We start from the raw sequence: 22229 nt of genomic DNA, 5'->3' as shown, positions 1-22229 counted from the left end.
CGCCGAGTCCACCGCAGCGCGACTGAGTGATCGTGCACACCTTCTACTTCCCTGTTTATCATCAACTGTAAGTCTTGAATCAATTGTAATCCTTCCTTCACCTCAGTGTTACCTATCTCTCCCATCAAAATTGAGCGGTTTTATCTTGGATTGCTGTAACAATCCTGTATTTTAGTACCCTAATAAATAGTCCTAAATTAATCAATAGAAAGTTTTCCTCTCTATCTCTGCGCGATTCTCTCACTAATCAGAATTCCTGCGTAACCTAGCATGGTACACTTCAGTGTTTTATCCCACACAATACGAGCCCATTTAACTTTGGCCTCCGTTTAGACGTAACTGGTCGCGGTCAATTCAGTTTTGGGGGTCACCCTCTTGAGAAAATAACCGATCGTCCAGCCGCCCGTAGGCCGCAACAAGATTGTCGCAGTTCACACGTGCCACGTAGTTCATTACCAGTTGTATCCGAACGATGCAGCGTCAATGCTTTTGGAACAGTGTATAAATATTGCCGATATTCAGGACATGAGGCCACTGATTGTTGAAAACTGGAAAAACGATTGGAAATCGCTAGTCACCAAAAATTCCACCAGCATTGATTAAAACAGATAATTCATATATTAAGCAAAATAATTTGAATGAAAATTTGAAAAAGAAAACTGAAAAAAGGAAGAAAAAGGAAGCCTTAGCTTCCTTAGCTTCTGAAATCATGAAAGTCAAACCTTCGAAAAAAAAGGGAAAGCTTCAAAATTCAGTAAAGGACGTACGATACCACCAGCACCACCTGCAGAAATTAAATCATTTTGCTAACAGGAGAAAAATTGAAAGAGCCTACGTTATTTCCAGCAAATTCAGGGGCAAAGACATGACTCATAAAAAAAGATTAAAGAAATTCAGCTGTCAGCTTCAAAATCGACTGAAGCAAAATTTTGTCTAAATCAACGTATCTCACCAGGAGAACTACCGAGGGGCCTCGAGTATCTCAGATCAATGGAGAACTGACACGTAAAAACTCAAGTTCAAAAACCTTGCGTGTTATCACACCATTTAAATTTGCAATTATTCTCCAGCTGCTCATGCTAGAAAGCATGGTGATTATAGTACGGGGGGAGAGACATATAATTGAAAAGTTTGTCCAGACCCTAGAATTTATTTTGAACCAATTGGGAAATTACATCCGAGTAACCAAGCTTGGTCCATGGCTGCAACTACGGACTTCTCGTCATGGCAAGCAAGAGCTAATCAACTTCAAGAACATTGAAACTGCGTAAAACTTTTTTGCTTCCGAGCCGGCTCATGGGGCCATAGCTTTGATCTCATCGTGGAGGGATGGATCACCAGTTTTACGAAAATAACAGATGCCACTCACAACTCATTTACGGTCTAGGTTCCGTAGCCAAGTTACTACTTGGGACTATGGATGCTTAAGATGCCAAGGAAATTAACAAAAGAGTTTCACACCTAGAGAGCGGAGCAAAAGGGACATTGGCCAGTTCCAGGAAGCAACTACAGATTGTCAAATCTAAACTTTTCCAATTAGTTCGCACGCACGAAATAACAATATATTATTCAGGTCACTTAAGGAGATACAGTGCGAAGATGAACAAATAGCACATAAGCAAATTGTATATGAGCACTTCATGATTATACAATCCATCGATAACGAAGTAATCAGTGATGCTGCAAAAATAACTTTTAACTGGTTCTAAGAAAATGCTGTTGGACACAGAAACATTCACGAAGCAAGAATTAGTTATCCTATTTAAAAACGTGGATAACTCTTTAATAGTAGCATGCATATGGATTTCGATATCATGGATTAATACATATCGAAACGTATCCAAATCTATATGCATGCTACTATTAAAGAGTTATCCATTTCAATCACCGGAACCAAAATCAGACATTCTGATATATAGCATTGACAAAATCTATCATTTCATGTATAGCATTCGAGTGACTTTTAAATTTTCTTACGGCTATATCGAACTCTGATAATTTTTATTAAAAAAAATTCTTTCTCCACCATGCATTACGAATTACTCTAAACAACGAAAAATATTTGTTGAAACGTTGCGTAAGTTGCAATGATTGCGATTGGTTGGTTTGTTGAAATGTTGCGTGGATTGCGTTGCTAAAAATTGGCTGGGGCCCTAAACACATCTTTAAGAATTGGATCAGCTGCTGACCGTTCCCGGAGTTTTAATACAAATAATAAATAATGATACACTTCGTGCGTTAAATTTGCATATGTTTGATCGTTGGTCATTATAATCGACCAGCCACATGAACGCGTGTAATGACCAGAATATTAACTAAACGTCGATAAATCATTACAGTTGATATCTTTATATCTTTAATATCATTTCTCGACAAATATATCTGAAATGTCACTTTTTCACATGGACACATAAAGCCTAAAATTTTTCCAAAAATATGAGACTTAGCTAAGACCGTCGAATCAGGTTTGAAAATATTCAGTTCATTCATTAGTGAAAAGTAAAATAGAGGAAATCTTACCCAAACTAGGCTGACCAGATGGTGTGGAAGGCGTTGTGGCCGCCGAGGAAGATGTCGTGGAACGTAAACCACGACCAGCGAGTAAATGGACCCAAAGTAAACCGCTGATACCACTTGAGAAATCACTACCAGCAGTTTCACCGAGAGAACTCAATATTGAACTTGTTGAGCTAGGTGTCCCAACAGTCGGTGGTTTCTCTATCTTATACTTGAGGAACTCTGTAAAATTAATCATCAAACATAAGTCTAAGGCATCGAATTTATAATCTGTCAATTTTTTACCAAGGCATGAAACTAACCATATAACATGCACAATTTGTATTGTCTATAAGCGGTTGTCTTTTGTAGGTATGCATCTGTTCTTGCATATATTGGAAAACGACGGCCTCAATTTTCAGGCTTGCTACACTCTCATTTTTGAGATATTCATCATCAAAATTGCGAAAAAGGTTCCATCCCATAAATATAATTTTAGTTGTTACTTAGGGGGTTAATAATCTCTTATAAATTTCTCTCTATTTAATTTTGTATTTGTAGTGTGAAAGTAGAGTGAAACTTGAAGTCAACAGATTTTTGTTCATTTCAGAAAAAAATGTAGCAAAAATATAGTCTGCATGAGTTGGTTCGTGGATAAACCTTAGCTTCATAATAAGTCACCCTTAGCTCGACGATGAGCTTGACTTTAATGTAAAGGGGGATTAATCTCGAATTGAGGTTGGACTCAGCTAGAGGTTGACACTGGGTTCACCTTCATGTCACGGTAACGTATCATGATTATCATTGGCCATCATTGTGCCAAGGCTAGTCGGACAGTGATATATTTAGGGACCACGTAATGAAATTAAATACCGAAGAACAAACGAATGAAGAATTTATACTCAAATGAAACCTCGATCGAGATAATATTCATTAAATGCGTAGGAGCATAGTGAAAAACAGTTGTAACGGAGGACCCTGTGTTAAATAAGAGCGCCAATCCTCTGGACTTTTAAAGGATCAGCTCACACGTGTCTGTAAATTCATTTGATGACTAACGCAGATAGAAACCACGAAGACGTGTGCAAGCGAGTACTAATGTACAGAGGACACTATATCATAAAAAATAGAAAAAATATATTGTTGCGTATTTGTTCCTTTCTCCTTTTAAGCTAAGTTCAAACACGATCGCCTCTTCTTATTATTCTACCTTTGATCTTTTCTTGAGTCATTGACAGGTCACTTCACTTCGATCAATTCTTTTAATTCGTTTACGTCCACTTCTAATAAATCTACTTAATTACTATCCGAATCTGATTTTCCAATGGTATCAGGAGTGGTCACGAGTGAATTTTACATTCTATTGCGATGGAAATGGATACTTCCAACGTCGGAGATTTCAACTCCAAAACCACTCGCAGGATGAGGAATCAGACATTCCTAGATGTCCTTGATACCGCTGGCATACAGCTGGGGATCCAAGAGGAGATCCGACTTGCCATCGCAGGTATGGAAATTGAGTTGGCGATTTTTTTCCAACAACAACAGGAGAACCTTGAGACGGAGAATCGATCGGAAACGAGAGACTTCGTCAATGATTCAGTTGTCGAATCAAATAATCTGAAAATCCTCGATTATTGAACTAAGAACTCGGGCATGATGACAAATATGATGATGATTCTCCAGAATTACATTCAAGCCGCCATCAACCAAGTAAGTGAGAACTCAATGAGGAGGGAATTCCAGAACATGCAGAATGAAATCATGGATATTCTTATAGATAAGTCGATCTTTCCTCGTCTTAACCCACAAGACTCCAACAAATTCGAATCGTATTCATAAATCATCTCATGGTACCAAGAGTAACCAAGATTTGTGAATGTGAACCGACTTGCTCCCTTTCATGAGTAAATACTGTAAACAAGTATTTGCATCCTCATAATTAGCCTGATTCCAGTTGATGGCCATAACTATTTTCAAAAGATTCATTTCTTTCAGTTATCATTATTCGGGAAGACAAAGATTCTAAATGACAATATATAACCGCAGAAAACTTGTCAAGAATTAATACCTGATGCAAATGCTTAAGTCAATCGTTACCTCTTCTTAAGTCATTCCACCCCTGAAGAACATTGAAAATCTCTCGTTACCACCATGCCCTTCCCAGTTCGACTCTTTAACATTTCGCCTACACCATTGCCTGTTTCTCGGAGGTCGCTTGAGACCTCTTCGTGGAAAACTACGATGGAAGCTGGCGATGGATAGATCAACAATCATCTCCTCGTCAAGATCGATCAATAACACTACGATGGAAGCTCATGCTGGAAGGCTGCTCTAGACAGGATCCTGAATATTTTTGTAAAAAAAGGTCATTCACGCAATGGCAATATTTTTCTAGGACAAAAAGAAACAATGCCTGAAGATCAATACCCTTCCAGTCATCTGGAAGCAGCATAGATTAGTCCCACTTCCAATGAAAAAAGAAGCCAGCAGACGAGCCTTTATCCTACCATCCCCACTACATACTAGATGCGTTGGGTAAGTACCTCTAGCCCATCAACCATGAAGGTATAGGAGCAGTAGTTTAGCCGCTGTGATATGTGGGCAAGAAGGAGGCACCGTTAACTTTGCTGAGGACAACAGTGGGGTAGTGGTAGCAACTTCGAATTCCTCAAGTGGAAAACAACCACAATATCAACGCCTAGCCGACGCCTGATTGACGCCGTGCCGAAAGCGAGGATGGCAAGCATGTGGGGAAGATTGATCTGTTTTCCACGGCGTGGCTTTAACAAAATTTTTGTTATCATCAGGCGCAGGAGCTGGGAAAATATATTGTTACTGAATTTTATCTACTGCCATTGTATCGTTGCTACAATAAAAGATAATTGATGAGTATTTCTGGAAACTAAGGAATAACTTCATATCTGATTTGTCTTTAGTCCCGAAAGAAGACTTGAAGAATTGGCAATAAGTACGTCCCTTCAATCTATCCGGAATTAATATATCTTTAAACGTAAACATAGGTACTACAAAAACACAATAGTCACAATAGTCACATCTGAGGCCATAATTTTTCAGCCGCGTTATCTGAGAAATCGTGAGGTAGAAGATCGCCACTAGTAACAGTTAGTTAGTTAGTTAGTTTGTTTAGTGGATTTAGAACTATTTAGTAGATTCAGACTAGAAGTTATAGTCGGAAAAACGCGTCTGCGGTCAATTACTACCCAAAGAGATACCAGGATGGGGTAGCCTAATGTCTTCTACCCTACACCCCCCCCCCCCCCCAACACGTCTTTCAGTAGTGGTTGTCCTTTACTTCTCATGTAATCGAGATTACGGGTGAAGATACATCTTGCTGATCTCCAGGATATTTGTGTGAACTGGGCAAGTGCAGTATAACGGACCATCATCATGGATATCTTTGTGAGTACTTATTTAAACATACCATTGAGTATCATAATGCGATGGATGAAATACTCATGACAATTAACGAACATCACCCACCTCACCATTAAAGTGTTAATACGAATGGTGATTAGCACCGCCCTCACCTCCAATTATTGAGTCAATTATTAAATATATTATAGCCGTTGGAGAAAGGTAACGGGAATAGAAAATAAATTCCTACAATGCCGTGGTGTTTCGATTTTTTGAGTTTTTCGCAAAATGAGAGGAATGTGAATGTGCCCATGTTGAGCCGCATCCTCCAATAACCATGCTGCAAGCAAGGAAGGATGATCCAAAGTGAGAGGACTCGCAGCAACTCCCTCCGGGCCTTAAAGATAATCTGACCAAGGAGAGAGGATGTAAAAAATAGAGCCAATGTTATGGAAATTTTTTAATACATTGATAAATTTTCAAACCGCGATATGGAAAATTTCACATAGCCTGGGAGCAGAGTAATAGCGGACAAAAATTAGAAATTAGTGTTCATCCATAAGATTAAAGCGTGAAGAATACAGAGCCTATTAATGACTCATTATAACTCATATATAACTAGTAAGTTTAAGATTTTCTAATATGCTTCGGCTCCTAGATTATTTGAAATTTTACAAATCCTTGCTTAATGAATTGATCAGTGCATTGAAGAATGCTCATAGTATTGACTGCATTTTTTTCCCTGTGTCGCACCCGATTACCCGTAACAAAATCAACAACAAAACTAAAACTATTTCATTTAAGGCCAGGGTGGACCATCTATCGAACGTCATCTTTTGTTTGAATTTGATCTTGTTAGCCGAAAATATATTAAATTTTGGGATCAAATTTGTATCGCGGAAGCCACTCGAATAGTTATAAAAAGATAACGAAAAAAGCGGAAAAATGATTGAAGGGCGCTAAATGGCGATATGGATTGAAACGGATCTACCCAGTTTACAAAAAAATTTTTTTAAATACACCGCTTAGCATTCGTCTATAGCAGTGTCTATGGCAATCTAGGGCTCTTCACTAATTTTTACTTTTTTTTTCGTTATCTTATTATAACTATTCAAGTGGTTCCCTCAGCACACAGTTTAACAAGATCAAATTCTAAGAAAAGATGACTTTCGATAGATGGTCCACTCGGGCCTTAATATTTAATGTCCAACCATCCTTTTAAATGCCGTCATCGGTTTACTAAATAATAACTTTCATCGAATTACTCGGAAATACAGGCAAAAAAAGACTATTCTTTGAAAATTCATCCTTCCAATTAAAAGGCACTTTTTATCATGTGGCTGTAAAGTTACCATCTTACACTATTAAAGGAACTACTGAAATTAATCATTACCACTGAGCTGAAGTGATTCACCTGCAGGATTAATATCTAGCAGTCTTTGATCCTGAGTTCTCGTTGGGGTTGGTGTTGGAATATTCCTCGTCTGCTCCAACTCCAATAAATTTCTGATTCTCCTAACTGAACTTGCGCGCTGACTAGCTGCGGCGCTTAATGATGACTTTTGACTAGCTAATGCTGATCTAGCACTGGAAGCAACTGATGCTGGTCTCGGTCCTGACCCTGGCCGGTGACCCGTTGAGCTGATAGCCGTGGAAGCACGCAAATTAGCGAGATTTACCTGTTGTGCTGATGCTGACCTTGTTGATAGACGATCGAGAGTACTTGAAAGAGGTCGATATCCACCGTACGTCCCATAATCTGCCTGATAAGCGGAAGAAAGAAAATAATAAAAACAAAATTTTAATAAATTGGAAACTGTTGAGTGCAACAATTCCGTCAAAATTATTGACAAAACTCTATCAATTTTAATTTTTTTTTTACTTTTACGGTTCGCACTTCACGCTCGTGATTTTTTACCCTGGAAGGAAATATCCGATGATTTCGAAGCTCTCATTGTATTATAAGTGAATATTATCCACTCGCTGATCGTGTTAACGGAAACAAAAGGAGTCCAGGAGGAGATTAAGTTATCCAAGACAACTGAGAGACTCATTGAAGATGATTGATTTTATGATTTTCATTTCCATCGATATGCATAGAAATTGCATTGAGGCTAGGCAATTACTGTCGATCTTTTTAATTAAGATTCTGTGATTCATCTGCCCGGAACCGGGTGAAATGGCGTGAATCGTCCGAATAATTACCAAAACTTTGACTATCCTCATAAATATTCAGCTTTGTTTAGCCTTTACAAATTGACAAATTCTTCAATTTATAAAGTTCGAACTTCGTAAACTTACTTGATTGACAGCTGCGTGAATATTCTCTGCACTGTACGTGTATCTCGGTGGTCTGTTATTCGTCGCCCTAATCTGTTCGTAAAGTGCACTGGTGCTAGGAGTTCGGCTCAACCACGCTCGATATTCGTCAGAAGTGAATACACTTGGTGATGAGGGTATCCTTCCTAAAAGTCAAAGGTATTTATTTGAAATTTAAATTTATTCAATTTTTACATAAATTGCCGAGAGTGAGCTTTCAGCTAACTTTGTGCGTAAGACTTTTTACGCGTAAACCTATTTCTATCATAGTAATTAGAGAACTAAATTGTTATCTATCAGATAATCCACCCGGGCCTTAATATCTTCAAAAAGGTTCATAGCACTGATTGCATTTTTTAGTTCTCTCCATTTCGCCCGACTATCCTTAATATTTAATAATAAAATATAAAAGGCTCTAACATCGACTTAAGTGTGCAAATAATGAAATTTGAGGTTTTAAACATTTCGATGGATAACTGTCCGAATATGGCTGCTGTAGGTAATTTGTAAATAATCGCATTTGAAGTGTAAATCTCTACAAATAAATGATTGAAATTCATCTATTACGCAAAATACATATATAATTAAAGAAAAATAAAAATTCTCCCGAAATATTCATACATTCATTTGAAAGGAAAAATTGTTTTATAATTGCAGCGGTTTTTGCTATCGACTGTCGTAGATTTAAAAAGCTGCAGGGACATTAACATCACACAAGTAAATTCTCCGCACAACAGTGGGTGCAACGTTTAGTGATAGTGGTTTATAAGTTTCTAAGTTTGTAAACATAGAATGTCTCAATCCAATGTCAAACAAATAATCGCGAGAAGTAGTAAGAAAAGGCATAATTTTTATCTGGATGGATCCTTTTGTTAATAATACTACTGCAGAATCAGCTTTGCATAATTAATTCGGAAAGTCCTAAATGCACCATGCAGATCTTCTCATGAAATCTGTGGCGGCTTAATTTTCTTCAATTCACTGATTCGTTAATTTGGATAAATTAGAAATAAAAATAGCAAACACAAAAGTCGATAGTACTCATCTCAATTTTCCTTTGTTACCTCTGTCCCTTCTTATAGAAGGCATTTCGGGTGCCGACAATGCGCCATCGCTGTCCTCCTGATCAATAAGCCCAGAAGCAACAGTACTAAGACCCGTCCTAAGACTAGGCTGCTGTGGCAATGCCCTACCACTTCTTGGAAGTGAATTTGTTCTCAGACCTTGATTAAAAAAAAATACTTCTATCATTTATTTGAAATTAATACAACATAATTTCACTATTCATTTGAATTTGAAGAAATTAATTTTTTCCCGGCATTAATTATGCAAAGAGTTGTTAGTTCAGAATGAATAATTTAGACATTTTACCAGCTGAACTGTGACCAATCTGGGATCGTGAAAGGGTTGCTAGATGTGATACTGCACTATGCGGTGGTTGATCTCGTAGATTTTGACGATAATAATAGTATGCCGATCTTGGTGAGCTTGAACATGTTGCTTCTGTGTCTGATGCATAATCCAGGGACGGACGATGACGCCTTGTAAGGGTACCAAATTGACTTTGACTTCTCTGCCCTGTCGATGTACCATCGGTTTGAGCGCTGTATCTAGTACTGTATCTTAATGCTGAAGAACCTGAAACATGCCAAATTCGCTTGCTGAGAAAAAAACATACATTGAGAAAAAACAAGCAGTTGGTCGAGCCTACTGCCCATAAAATATTTAACGATTACAGTATGCATTAGTTTTTTCTTCTCATTCAGCATTCCTACCAATACAATTGGTAATAAGCTTCTGAATGGATCGGAAGCTATTCCGGCAACGATTTTTTCAAAAAACAGGAGAACGGAAATTGTTCATATTCTTCTCCCAACGTGTACATCTCTTTGATTGATCTAGATAGGTAACAACGTCATCAATATTTTGGAAAAATGAAAAATGAAATCGGATGAGTTATTTTGGAGATATTTGAGAAAATCGTTTCAGATACAAAGTTTGAATATTTCCTGAACGAATTATGCAATGTAGCCCATCTGCAATACGAAACATTGTGGCCATAGGAGGAAACTTTCTGCCAAATTTCAAGTTGATAGGTTGTTTTTTATTAAATCAGAGAGCCAGCACAACAAATTTCTTAGCAAAACATACAAATTGAGATATCTCGAAAATTTTGTAGGACCACATGTATATTAGTAAAGCTCATTGAGACGAACATCTCAAGAGAAACAAAAGGAAATCGTATGATTTCTCAGATACTAGCAAAACACTTTTCAGGAATAACTACCGATATTTAGAAAACTACTCGACCGATCGAGATTTGCGAGATTTTTAGGAGGACTTTGTTAATGAGTCGACAAAATTGAGCCGATAGGGATTGCTAGTGAACAATAAAATGATTCACTTTAAAATTTTTGCAATAATTGTAGATGCACCTGCAAGATCATATATAAAAGAAGGCGAAAATCCTGGACGATTCTCTACATAGATTTAAGCATAGTTATGTGCTAATAAACAATAGATTAATATTTCAGTTAGTAATTATTATTTGGAATAATTCATTCCATTTGTGATATATGCAAATTTCAATTTTCCATTACTTTTCCTGCGTTAGAAAATGCCGCCACCATATCAAAGTGACTAGTGATTGAACTGACTAAAATTTAGTAAATCATCAAACCAAGTGTAAAAGTCGTTTATCATCAAAATTATGGAAGCCGTTCCTGACTCATCAGAGTGAAAACCCAAACCCTCCACACACAAAAAACCTGAAAAATCCGAGAAAAATCTACCCACCAGCTCCCTGGCGGAATGAGCAGGTAGCTCAAAAACTGTAGCTCTGAGAAGAAAATTCACTACTGCATTTAGAAAATTCTTTACTGAAGAAAACTACATCTCCATGAAAAAACAATCAGCTCTTACTAAACTTACAATCGGAAAGGAAAAAATAAAGGAATGGGCTAACTCCGTGCTAGATAGAAACAACCCCATTAACATAGTTTGGAACCAAATCAAATGGTCTAAAAATCGTCACAACCAACTACCCAAACAAGCTAACGAGTCTACAGCAAATGTGAGAGAGTTCATAGCCGACTTCTGCCCGAATCTTCTCTCAAAGTACCACTCCTCCTTACCCCCTATCATACCTTTTGAATCTAATCCGTTTTTTGACAAAGAATTCTTCGGGACTCGATAAAATCGTCTAGATAATAATCAATAAATTATGCTCAGGTTACCTCCGTAACCGCAGCTTCGAACTCTCCTTATCTCCAGTAGAAAAGGCAGTTAACAGAATATCAGAATTTCTGAATACAAAGCGTCTAGAAATCTTCCTTGAAAAATTCCACCTCATAATCTTCTCCAAAAAACACTTCAACCCCCTTGAACACTCCATAAGCATTAAAAACTCCGCAGTCGTTGCTGAGGAATCCACTCAATTCCTTGACATCAACCTCGACTGTAGGCTTAGCTTCTGTAACCATATAAAATCGGTAACCCACAAAGGAACCAAAATCATCTCTCTGATGAAATCTGAGAAACACTGACTACGATGCTGATCCCCGCATCCTCCTCATTTTCTACGGTGGACTCCTCTGTACTTATAGCAAATCCAGAAGCCACTTGCCACACGACTTCAATTACAGTGATTTTGGAAAACTAAACAAGCTTCAGTGCACTGCAACAAGACTCGCAATCGGTTATCGCAACTCCACCCCCGCAAATGTCATATTGACAGAAGCTTCAGAACCCCTTCTCTCACATAGAATCTCTCAACTTTTTGACCGCTACATAATGCGCTCATTCTTCATCTCTCAGCATCCTTTCCTTCAAAAACTTCTAATCCTCCACCGCGTCTTAGAAAAAAAGAATACAAACATACACCATATTCGAACCGTCAAAATTCATACTTACATTCAGCCAGTCCCATACTAATTCCCATTCAGCCTCATCAACCCCACACCTCCAATTAATATCTCCATAGGTAAAAAATCGACCCAGTAATGCTTACACGGCACTGCTAGCCGAATTTCGCTCCGAAAATCTTAACCTACATACTCAAATTTTCACAGACGGATCCAAAACCCACAACGGTTCATTCGTTGGTTCCGCAGCATTCATCGCCTCGCTCAACGCCGAAATAAAGTGACAAATATTATCATACGCTTCAATCTTCAGCACTGGAGCCCTCGCAATCCTCAATGTCGTGGAAGAAGTCAGACAGCGCAATATACAAAAAATCCTAATGTTATCGGGCTCCCAGAGCGTCCTTTTAGCACTCACCAACTTCTATCTCAAATTCACCTCCCAAATCATCTATCAAATCCTCGAACTCTGGTCACTCCTATCTATCAATGACATGGAGGTTTTATTTTGATGGATCCCCTTCCACATAGGCATCTCTGGGAACGAATCAGTTGACTGACAAGCCAATACTTACAAAAATACTACACCAGCTGGCACCCACCATGGTTTCAAAAATTAGACATAGGAGGACTCCGGATATCCATCATCTCCAGACTAAGATCGAATCACTTTAATTTAAACCAAAGCCTAGACAGGAAGAATATTCTTAACTCCCTACTCTGGTCTTGCAGCTGAACTGAATCACTCGCTCACGTGCTCTGGTACTGTCCTTTGTATGTAAGGGAAATTACGGTGCTTGTCAAAGCTCCAAATAAACTCCACAGAGAACCCGACAACCTTGTCAAACTCCTGACCGCTCCCACCTATAAAAATTCCTACCTTAAATTCATCAACGAAATAGTTTAAAACCCTACACTTACTACAATTCAAATCTCCCTCCCCGATCCATTTTTACCGGTCCCGATAGAGGAGTAACGGCCGCAAGACAACTTAGTCAATGGCGGTGGTAAAGCAAAGAAGATTTGCTTACGGGCAGAATTGGTAAGTACGTGGCTAAGCTCCTTTATTTTACTTGCCGTGGGGAGTACATCATTTTTCTCCTCGGCGTAGGAGCTAAGTCAGAATTCCCTCTCGTGTAACGGGAGGAAAGTGTATACTTTGCTCCTGCCGGGGAGAAAAGTCATATCATCATCAAGCTTAGAAGTTAGCGGTGGAGGAACAATAATGAAAAGTGGAAAAGTAAAAAATATAAATTGAAAAAAATACGTTCAATGTGAAAAAGTTTTATTAGAATTTATCATTTGAGCTACGTACACGTGGGGCAAAGACAGTGTAGTGGGGTTGACTGAGACTAATCGTTTGGTGGAAGGAGACCGGGCTTATATCACTCAGAAACTATGAGTCATGTGGTGTACATCAAATTATACCGACGTAACGAAAATATAACTGATCAGTATCTTTATTAGTTTGATGATAACAATTTTTTCGGAAACGTAATATCATTCATTTAGCGAGTGGGTTGTGTGAGTTTCGTTGCGTCATGCTCGCTTGCCTCAAAATGGCGATCTATTGAGGTTAAAACACTACGGTAGGTTAGATTGACTCTAAAATATATTGTTTTCCGCATATCCGTATAAGTTTGTGTAAAATGGCAATAAGTTCTAACATTCTACAAAAATTTGCAATAGTCCATTTTTACAATTAAAAAGCCGACGCTAACAAGCAAATTACAGAATTGGCACCGAGGTTATGGTTCATCCAAAAAGAAAGTGAGTGGGGCTGTCGGTGGCCCCCACAAAACACCAAAAGTCTATTGATAAGTGGGTACCGCAAGAAAAACAAGATTCTCTACAGTGACTTCAAAATTCTGCCTGGGGCTGATATAGGTTTCATTTTTGCTTACTATCTCTTATTTTAGTTTTATAGGTACTTATAAAGCAGGCCTTAGGCAATTAGAAAGATCTTTCTATCAATTCCATAAGTTTGTCACTGACTCCGACAATAGGGGGAAACGTAGCATCATCTCAAAAGTGACAAGGAAACTAGCCAAGGAAAGCCTTCTATCTGAGCGTAAACAGTAATTTTTTAGTTGAAATCCAGAGGTTCGAAAAAAACCAGGGGAGATTGTTGTAGTGGGAGAAGGGCAACACGAGGAGAGAGAGAGATAGTGGCGAATTACGGAACAGCCACCAAGTCTTCCGCCATCACGAACAGAGGGCGAACGTAATCAACAGGCTGTTTACAAGTCAAGGATTGCTACAGAGTAGATGAAAAAGGTAACAGTAGCGCAAGTCGTAGCTTACCGACTCACTATCGACGTTAGTATTTACGGACAGATCCTAGAGGTCTATCCTTAGAATCACTTGTAAACAGATCCTAGAGGTCTATCCTTAGAATCACTTGTAAACGAATCCTAGAGGTCTATGGAGAACCCATGGAGATACTCCACACCAGGGACTAGGACGAAACAAGGAAACGGAGGACTCGAGAAATTCTGGGAAACTACGGGGATTGAGGGTTTTAAAAGAAAAGTCAATTTTGGAAAATTTGAAGAATTTTGAGACGTGAAATTCCAGAAAGATAAATTGATTAGAAAAGGGAAAGAAAATTATTAATTTGTGGACGCGTTGAACTTATGCTCTAATCTTTAAAAATTTGTGCACTGGACACTGAGCAATGAGCACCACAAGATTAACATAGGTGAAAAGAATTTTCTAAACGTTAAGTTCGTTACAGATAAGTATTTTTTCCTTTCCGAGAACAATCTTTCACTAAAAAATTCACCGCTGCAAATTCGAGAATTAACAAAAAAAAAGCCAAAATGCAGGGACAACCTCACTGACGTAGCAACAGTACTTCACCTGAGGACGATTCTACATTCAATAACAAGGAGATTCGAGTAACAAATAGTTCCTACGACGAGAAAGGCCAAATTGTGTAAACCAGAGTTATCAGATTCTTAAGGTTGTTGTCGTGTAAACCCGTTTTTCGACAGATTTTTTTAAAATATTGGCTATAGATAGCTTTAAAATTCCCTCCGAAATGAGCACAATAAAACACCAATCGTCAGTTTCTGAGCTGAGGTATGATTTTTTGAATTAACATGGGTTCAAATACATTTCACCGTTTTTATTAAAAAAAAAAACCACTCGACATTTTTTGATGAAATTGACACAGAGCGTAGAAATAGTGACCACCAATATACTGAAGAAAAAAGAAAGTGATCGTCAGTTTCGTAGTAGAGTAATAAATTTTCAAAGTAGCATTATTTCTCCCAGTGGGCGGAGCGCATGGGTTTGTTGCGCGCGACGCGACAACAACGCTGTTTGCTCGCGTAGCGCGAATCTATTTGGAATAGTCAATGACAAATACATTGAGTGAGAAAGAGAGAGACATGAAAACAGAGACACGCTGCGCGCGGTTGCCACGATCGGCACGATTTAGCGTTAACTGTGTGTACATGTATCCATGCATGGTAGATTCTTGTGTGCGTGAGTCGAGTGGAACTGTACACCCGCAAAAGTTTATATTCTAACTCGTATTCTCTGCTTAGCGGAAGATCAACCCGGAGCGTAGTAAATTCTAAGCCTGACTCTCTCGCGACAACAACCTTAAAGATATTCAAAATCAACGAGCAACTAGCTTCTAGTATTCTCAACGAATTGGGTCTACGTCTTCTTCTCCCCAAAAAGACATGTGGACTACGCCCCAATCATATCTTCATAAGTTTACGACGAGTTTAGTACGCTTTAAGAAACAAATAACTGCTCTGTTCCAAAACATTCAAATTTTTGAATCAGAATATTAAATTTCTCACGCCAACTAATGCAATTGCCAAACGTTAATTTCTTTGTAATGCTTCCAACATATAAAGCTCGCAAGATAAATTCCAATTTCTATCGGATTGACCCCTAATTTTTTAAAGATATTTTCATCAATTGAAAGATAAAAAATGAACTAACCTGTTTTCAAACTTGATCTGAGAAGTGTGTGCCGCGCAGGCGTTGTGATACTTGTATAATCCACTCTTGGTAAATGCTGATCTGATCCACTTCTCGGCATGATTCGTCCACTTGGAGTATGTTGGGAATACCCATAACCCTGTGATTGACCTGTGAGCCGTGTTCCAATGGTCTGCATACCAGTACCAGCCGACATTCTCCGAGTGCCATTTGTCGGCATCACGGGACCCGTGTAGAATGAGTGAACCTATATCACCAAAGTTATTTTAAATATGTACCCACTGGCTCAAAGTATTTCGCAAAATTATCTAAAGATTCTCGAGTATTTTTGGTGTTTTGCCCACATAAAACGGCATTTTTTCAAAGAAATTATCAATTGTAGAATCATTTCCCTCTTGAGCTATATTCAAAGAAAATACGAAAATAGAGTCTCGCATAATTAAATATTATTGAATACAGACTATCTTTATATAGTCAACTATGAATGATTTGAACGGGACATATACTGCTCATGTGTTTTTCTTATAAATAATTTCTGGAGGATTTTTTTTTGTCAGATCTGTTGGTTCCTGAGATTATTATTCAATTAATGAACATTTTCGCTTTCATGCTAATCGATGGAAATATTTTATCAGCATACGATGCTTGCAATCGTCATCGTATCATCACCAAAAATACTCATTAGCACAAAGAATGCCACAGAGGATAGAAAACGATGCAGTGAACTTAAATAATGAAATATACATGAAAAAAAGTTCAATGAAAACTGGTCATCCAATAAGGAAAAAAAGAGAAAGCATCTGGCTCACATAAAAAATCAGGGTGACACACCACAAACAGGTCGATTAATAATATTCATTTTTATAGAATTTTTATACAAATATTGAAGATTATAAATAATATACGATTTAACGAGGTCTAGTTATTCGTTATCAGGCATTTTTTTTAATTTATTGATTTTTTGTTTTTCATTATTTACCTTCGTGAAATCCTGGGTAATAAAAATGTAGCATTCATTGAGGACACCGGGAATTAGTTCATTAGATCTCGTTATTGAGGTGTAAGCACAAATGTATTCGAATCAGTTTAGATCATTTGAATTTCAAAAAAAAAGGAATTCATTTGGAACAGCTTGTATTGGAAAAAAAGAAATTTTTTTTGTAATTTTATTAGGAATATTTCTAATCGCTCCAGATATCTTTGAATAGTGAATAACATTGAAGTGAAATTGCATTAATTGTTCTTTAATTATCTGATTTTAGGCATTCATTACTCAAGAATTAATCAATAAAAAAAGGTAATGAATTCCGGGATAATTTTTATTGCAGAATAATTCTGTACTCCTGACATTGGATAGAATATTCATGAAAGACTATAATTATGAATTATGACAATAAAAGTGGCAATTGTAAGGACGTACTGGGTGTCACCGTATTGAAACACTGGGAAAACAATGGTTAATGGTGTTAAACGGTGCAGATAGAATTTTTATAGGGTGCTCTTTATCAACATTGTCTAGAACATCTAGTCCAAGCCAAGCCTGCGATCAATGCATCATTAGAACAGCTTAAACTTTCACTTTAACTTTGAGAGATTTTGTGCGGCTAAGCTCAAATAACCCCTCCCGCAAAGTTATACAACATTAACTCGACATAATTTTGCTTAAACCATATCATCCACTTAATAGTCATTATCACTTTTTTATCGAACGTTCTAGACAAACATCGGCAGTTTTTTCTTTTTGTCGCAATATCAAGTAAGTTCGGTCAATTTCTAGTATAGGCCACCAATAATTATCATTGCAATAGCAAGTTTTCACATTCACACACGGCTAGACCTTTGTTATTTAAAAGAGTGCATTAGTCGATGAGAGTGTAGATAGGGGGATACGGCGCTATCATTATAGATCGTTAGGTAGTCCTGAACAAGTCCTTTATCGCTCCAGAAGTACATGAATATGTATACAGAAATGATGAGTGAGTGAATAATATTCAATATAATTAAAACTAATATCTGCGCCTTTGGTGTGCATCTCACTTGTAATGTAGTACAATTGATACTGTATTTTTTTGTATTAAATATCTACACAAACGATCCTCTTCTTGCAGAAAACTCGACCTAGCATTTTTCATAATCTATATGTCATTAATTAATTTGGTAGATATTATGAAAAACCATTTAGATTCATAATGAAATCGATTAAAAATGATTTATATCTTGAAGACCAATATTTTCATTAGATGAGAATACTAGTACTTTTTCATACTTTTTTCCTGTGTTCATTTTTGACATTTTCCTTTATTACAATCTATAATATTATATTCTATATACTATATAGAATATGTACGGCTTATCCATAATATGTTGAGTATATATAGGGTATTTGATGCCAAATCGACCACTTTTTAACCTGACTCCTTTCAATCTGGTCAAGAGTTTTCCGTCTTTTTTTACCCCATGAGAAACGCTTCTCAGAATTTTTTCAAATTTTTTTACCAGACCGAAAAAAATTATGAATTTTGAAAAGATGACTTTTTTATTTTCAATAACCATCACTTTTCAAAATGTAACCTTATGGTACTTCTATTTAAAACATAGTGTTTTTCAATTAATTTTTCGAAAAACAAAAAAATTTTAAATGGAAAACTCTGAAATTTGTGCCCTTTTCGAGAAAACCCATTTTTATATATTATATATATATAAAATCACAAACTTCAAATGAATGGTCTCAGGAGTCCCAATATTAATTCCTGACAGTTTTGTGTCAGTTGGGCTTCTATCCAAATAAAGTTGCCAATTTGATTAATTGACAGCCAATCGGAAAATTCTCGTATCAATAGAGAGTCAATCACAGCGTTGGCCAGCTTCGTCACCCGTTGAGTATTGTTAATCCGCCATCAACGAGCACGTCTGATTTGGACGCGTAGTTGTTAACACCTGAATTTTGTCGACGCAATTCTCTTGATGTTTACTAAATATTTGATTGTGTGAAAACCACTGAGGGAAAGAGATAGACTTGATGAGTTAGATTGCTGCTTCCAGAAACATTTAAAGGACTAACGGTGAACGGTGGAAAACTTTTTGTAAAGAGATTGGTAGCTTGTCAGAGAAATTTTGGATTTAAAGATTATTACTAATTGTGTGATTCGTTTTCCATAGCGTATGACGCCATTTTCGAGTGTGTCAGAGTTCTTGAATTGCCTAAGCTTGTTCTGTAAAATCATTAGAATCTCATTAGAATGCATCTTAAACTTTTGATTCGTGTTTATTTTCCGATTTATTTTTCTGTCTTTTAGAAAATTTGTGGTTTAACTACTTGTAGAGACGACTCTTACCGCTCTTAATTTTTGTTTCAGATTTATTGTCGCCGTAATTGTTGGTTTTCTTTTGTGGGGTGATTTTTGGAATCTCGAGGTCATTGTTATTGTCCTCGACGTTTCGGGTGGCGGAAAAAATATCTCCGGAAAAAATATCCCGGAAAAAAAATCCCGGAAAAAATATCCCCCCAATCATCCATATCATTTATGTCGCCCTTTTTTTTATGTACATATGCAGTCAGAGTGGGGGGGGGGGCTCCCCGCACAACATGTTAACTGAAAATTTGAGAAAAAAAAATAATTTAATTTCATGGGGAATCGAACCCACGTTTTTTTAAGCGCTCTTAGCCACTGAGCTGCTGGTCGTCATATTGGAAAATTTCATGGGCTTAATTTGTTGTGTTGTGATTAGCATAAAGAGGGAATGTGTGTTTTGTATACATTCTCAACTTTCAGTCGAGTGTTTACATTTAGGAAATATTTCGACTGGACACCATGCGGGCTCTTCAGTCCATTTTCACAAATTATCGCGTGTGGGTGTAGGAATGGAGATCATACGATCGAATAAGAAGGGTGTGAAGTTGTGTGATACAGTGCGTGGATACATGTATGTAAAAAAACGTGTAAACACGAAGTACACAACTTGGAGGTGTGATAGGGCCAGTCGTCCATTTATGGTAAGTGCAATTGATGAATTTAAATAGTATTTAAATTAATTTTATCAATTAATTTATTGTGTATTTTCTGTGCATTTTATTTATCTATTTATTTCAGTGCCTAGCCATTCTGAAGACAGAAGGCATTACTCCTCTTGATAATATTCTTCCTGAACATAATCATTCAGGAGATATTGCGAGAGTGAATATGACTCGAGGCTATGATGCCATGAAGCAACGGGCCGCGACATCCTCAGCAAGGCCGAGCCAAATTTTTTCCCAAGGCGCTCTATCCTTGACATCGCCCACACGAGCCAGATTACCTCAAGAGGATTCGGCGAAGCGAACGATTCGCAATCACCAGCGTGATTTGCACGTGCTGCCTATGCCGATGAGGCTTGAGGATCTGGTGATTGAAGGTAAGTTTGTACAATTATTGATATATTAATTTTGATTTGTTTTTCAAATTAACTTAGAATTTAAATTGATATTTAGCGGCGAAAGTAGCCACGCGGGCGGTGTGTGACTCCGGCGATCACCCAAGCTAAGCAACGCTCAGTTGGGCTAGTACTTGGATGGGTGCCCGCTTAGTCACACCCATCGGCGTGTAGACTGCCGCCGTCAGGCACGGGTGCGGAGAACTGGTGTGTTCACCGAGTCAGTGTGACTGATGAACACAGCAGAATCCCCGCATTACCGGCCGGCTGCGCTACTGAGGTTTTACATGGTTTCCCTCAGTACACGCCAAATGGACGCAGTACAGAAAGTCGGCCCATGCTACCGCAAAAAATAATGAGAGGATAGTAGGAGAGGCTAATGAGAGGATAGTAGAAGAGGCTAAAGGCTAAGACGAAGGGGCGCCTATCAAACCATGGTAACAATGGTAATAGGAAAAAGGAAAAATGTAAAAATAAATAAAAAATAAATTGATATTTTCTCCATTTTTTTCAGGCGATTGGACGATGACTGGCGATGCGAATCCACAACGGTTTCTCCTGGCCGATAACAAGGACAACGAAGCCCGGATGCTGATCTTTGCAACTGATCGGATGTTAGAATTGTTGGGGATTGCTACTGAATGGTATGTTGACGGCAATTTCAAACTTGCTCCTCGACTGTTTCAACAGTTGTATATTGTGCGTGTTAGATATGGTGAAGTGCACGTTACGGTAGCGTACGTATTACTTCAACGTAAGACACGGGCAACATATGAGGAGATGTTCAGGGTGTTGTTGGAAAAGTGTCGTGATCGGAATATTATACTTGATCCCCATAGATTTTACTTAGACTTTGAAATCGCCGTTTTCAAAGCTATCCGTGAAATATTTGGGGATCAAGTGGAGCTCCGAGGGTGCTTTTATCACCTGTGTCAAAGCACCTACAGAAAAGTGCAGGATTTAGGGTTAACTGAATCGTACAAGCATGACGCAGAATTTAATAAATTCTGCGGCATGCTTGACGGGTTGGCGTTCCTGCCCCTTGGAAGTGTGGTCGAGGGGATGAAACATCTGAAGGAGATTGCACCCTCCACTGCTTCGGACATCGTTAAATATTTTGACGAAACCTACGTTTCCGGGATGTTGAAGACGTCGAAGAAAGGCGGCCTTTCCCTGAAGGTCAAACGATCTTTGCCTCTTTTCCCTCCTGAAACGTGGAATGTTCACGATCGAACGGTTGAGGGTGCACCGAGAACGAACAATTCGACGGAAGGATGGAATAATCGTTTTAAACACTTGTTTAATTCGAACCATCCAACTGTCTTCGTCCTCATATCGAAGATGCGTTAAGAATTGGCGGCAGATTACACAAAACTGGATCAACAAGATCTAGGGGTTAGGCCTCGTAAGAGGAAGCGCACAGCGACTGAAACGAGAAACATCCAATTGTGTAATCTGTGTGACCAATTATTGAAAAATCAGCAGACTATCCCTCAATTCTTGGCATCCATCAGTGAAGTGACGCGTGTCCGGGTTTTGGAGTGAAAATAGATTTTTTTAAATTTTCTTTTACAATTTTCACCTTTATTTTTTTTTAGTTCTTGATTTTTTTTCCATTTTTGTATTTGCCTTTTTTTTTATGGGATCAGTAACCGCCACGTCCCCGTCGTTGATCCTGGATTAAAACCAAGAGCGGCTGTATTGTTAAATTACTGTTGTATATTTATTTTTATCGTAATAAATAAAGAAATTGTTTTCTAAAATGCATTTTGTTATTCGTCCGCTTCCCTTTTATCCTCT

General features: G+C 37.9%; 1 protein-coding gene across 1 annotated transcript in view; it reads right to left on the bottom strand.

Annotated features, from left to right (window-relative positions):
• The window catches only part of RhoGAP100F (Rho GTPase activating protein at 100F), a 77827-nt gene that overhangs the window by 25335 nt on the left and 30263 nt on the right, over positions 1–22229 (bottom strand). Inside the window, exons 7-13 of the mRNA XM_011313446.1 lie at positions 16999–17010; positions 16020–16266; positions 9565–9831; positions 9258–9416; positions 8176–8339; positions 7289–7637; positions 2521–2739 (exon numbers count right to left, since the gene is read on the bottom strand). Coding sequence (XP_011311748.1) covers positions 2521–2739; positions 7289–7637; positions 8176–8339; positions 9258–9416; positions 9565–9831; positions 16020–16266; positions 16999–17010 — 1417 coding nt within the window. The remainder of the gene's footprint in view (positions 1–2520; positions 2740–7288; positions 7638–8175; positions 8340–9257; positions 9417–9564; positions 9832–16019; positions 16267–16998; positions 17011–22229) is intronic.

This window comes from Fopius arisanus, unplaced genomic scaffold (assembly GCF_000806365.1).
Source record: "Fopius arisanus strain USDA-PBARC FA_bdor unplaced genomic scaffold, ASM80636v1 scaffold00121, whole genome shotgun sequence".
NCBI lineage: Eukaryota > Metazoa > Arthropoda > Insecta > Hymenoptera > Braconidae > Fopius > Fopius arisanus.
Note: the sequence above shows the minus strand (reverse complement) of the source record. Positions and strands in the feature narration are given on the sequence as shown.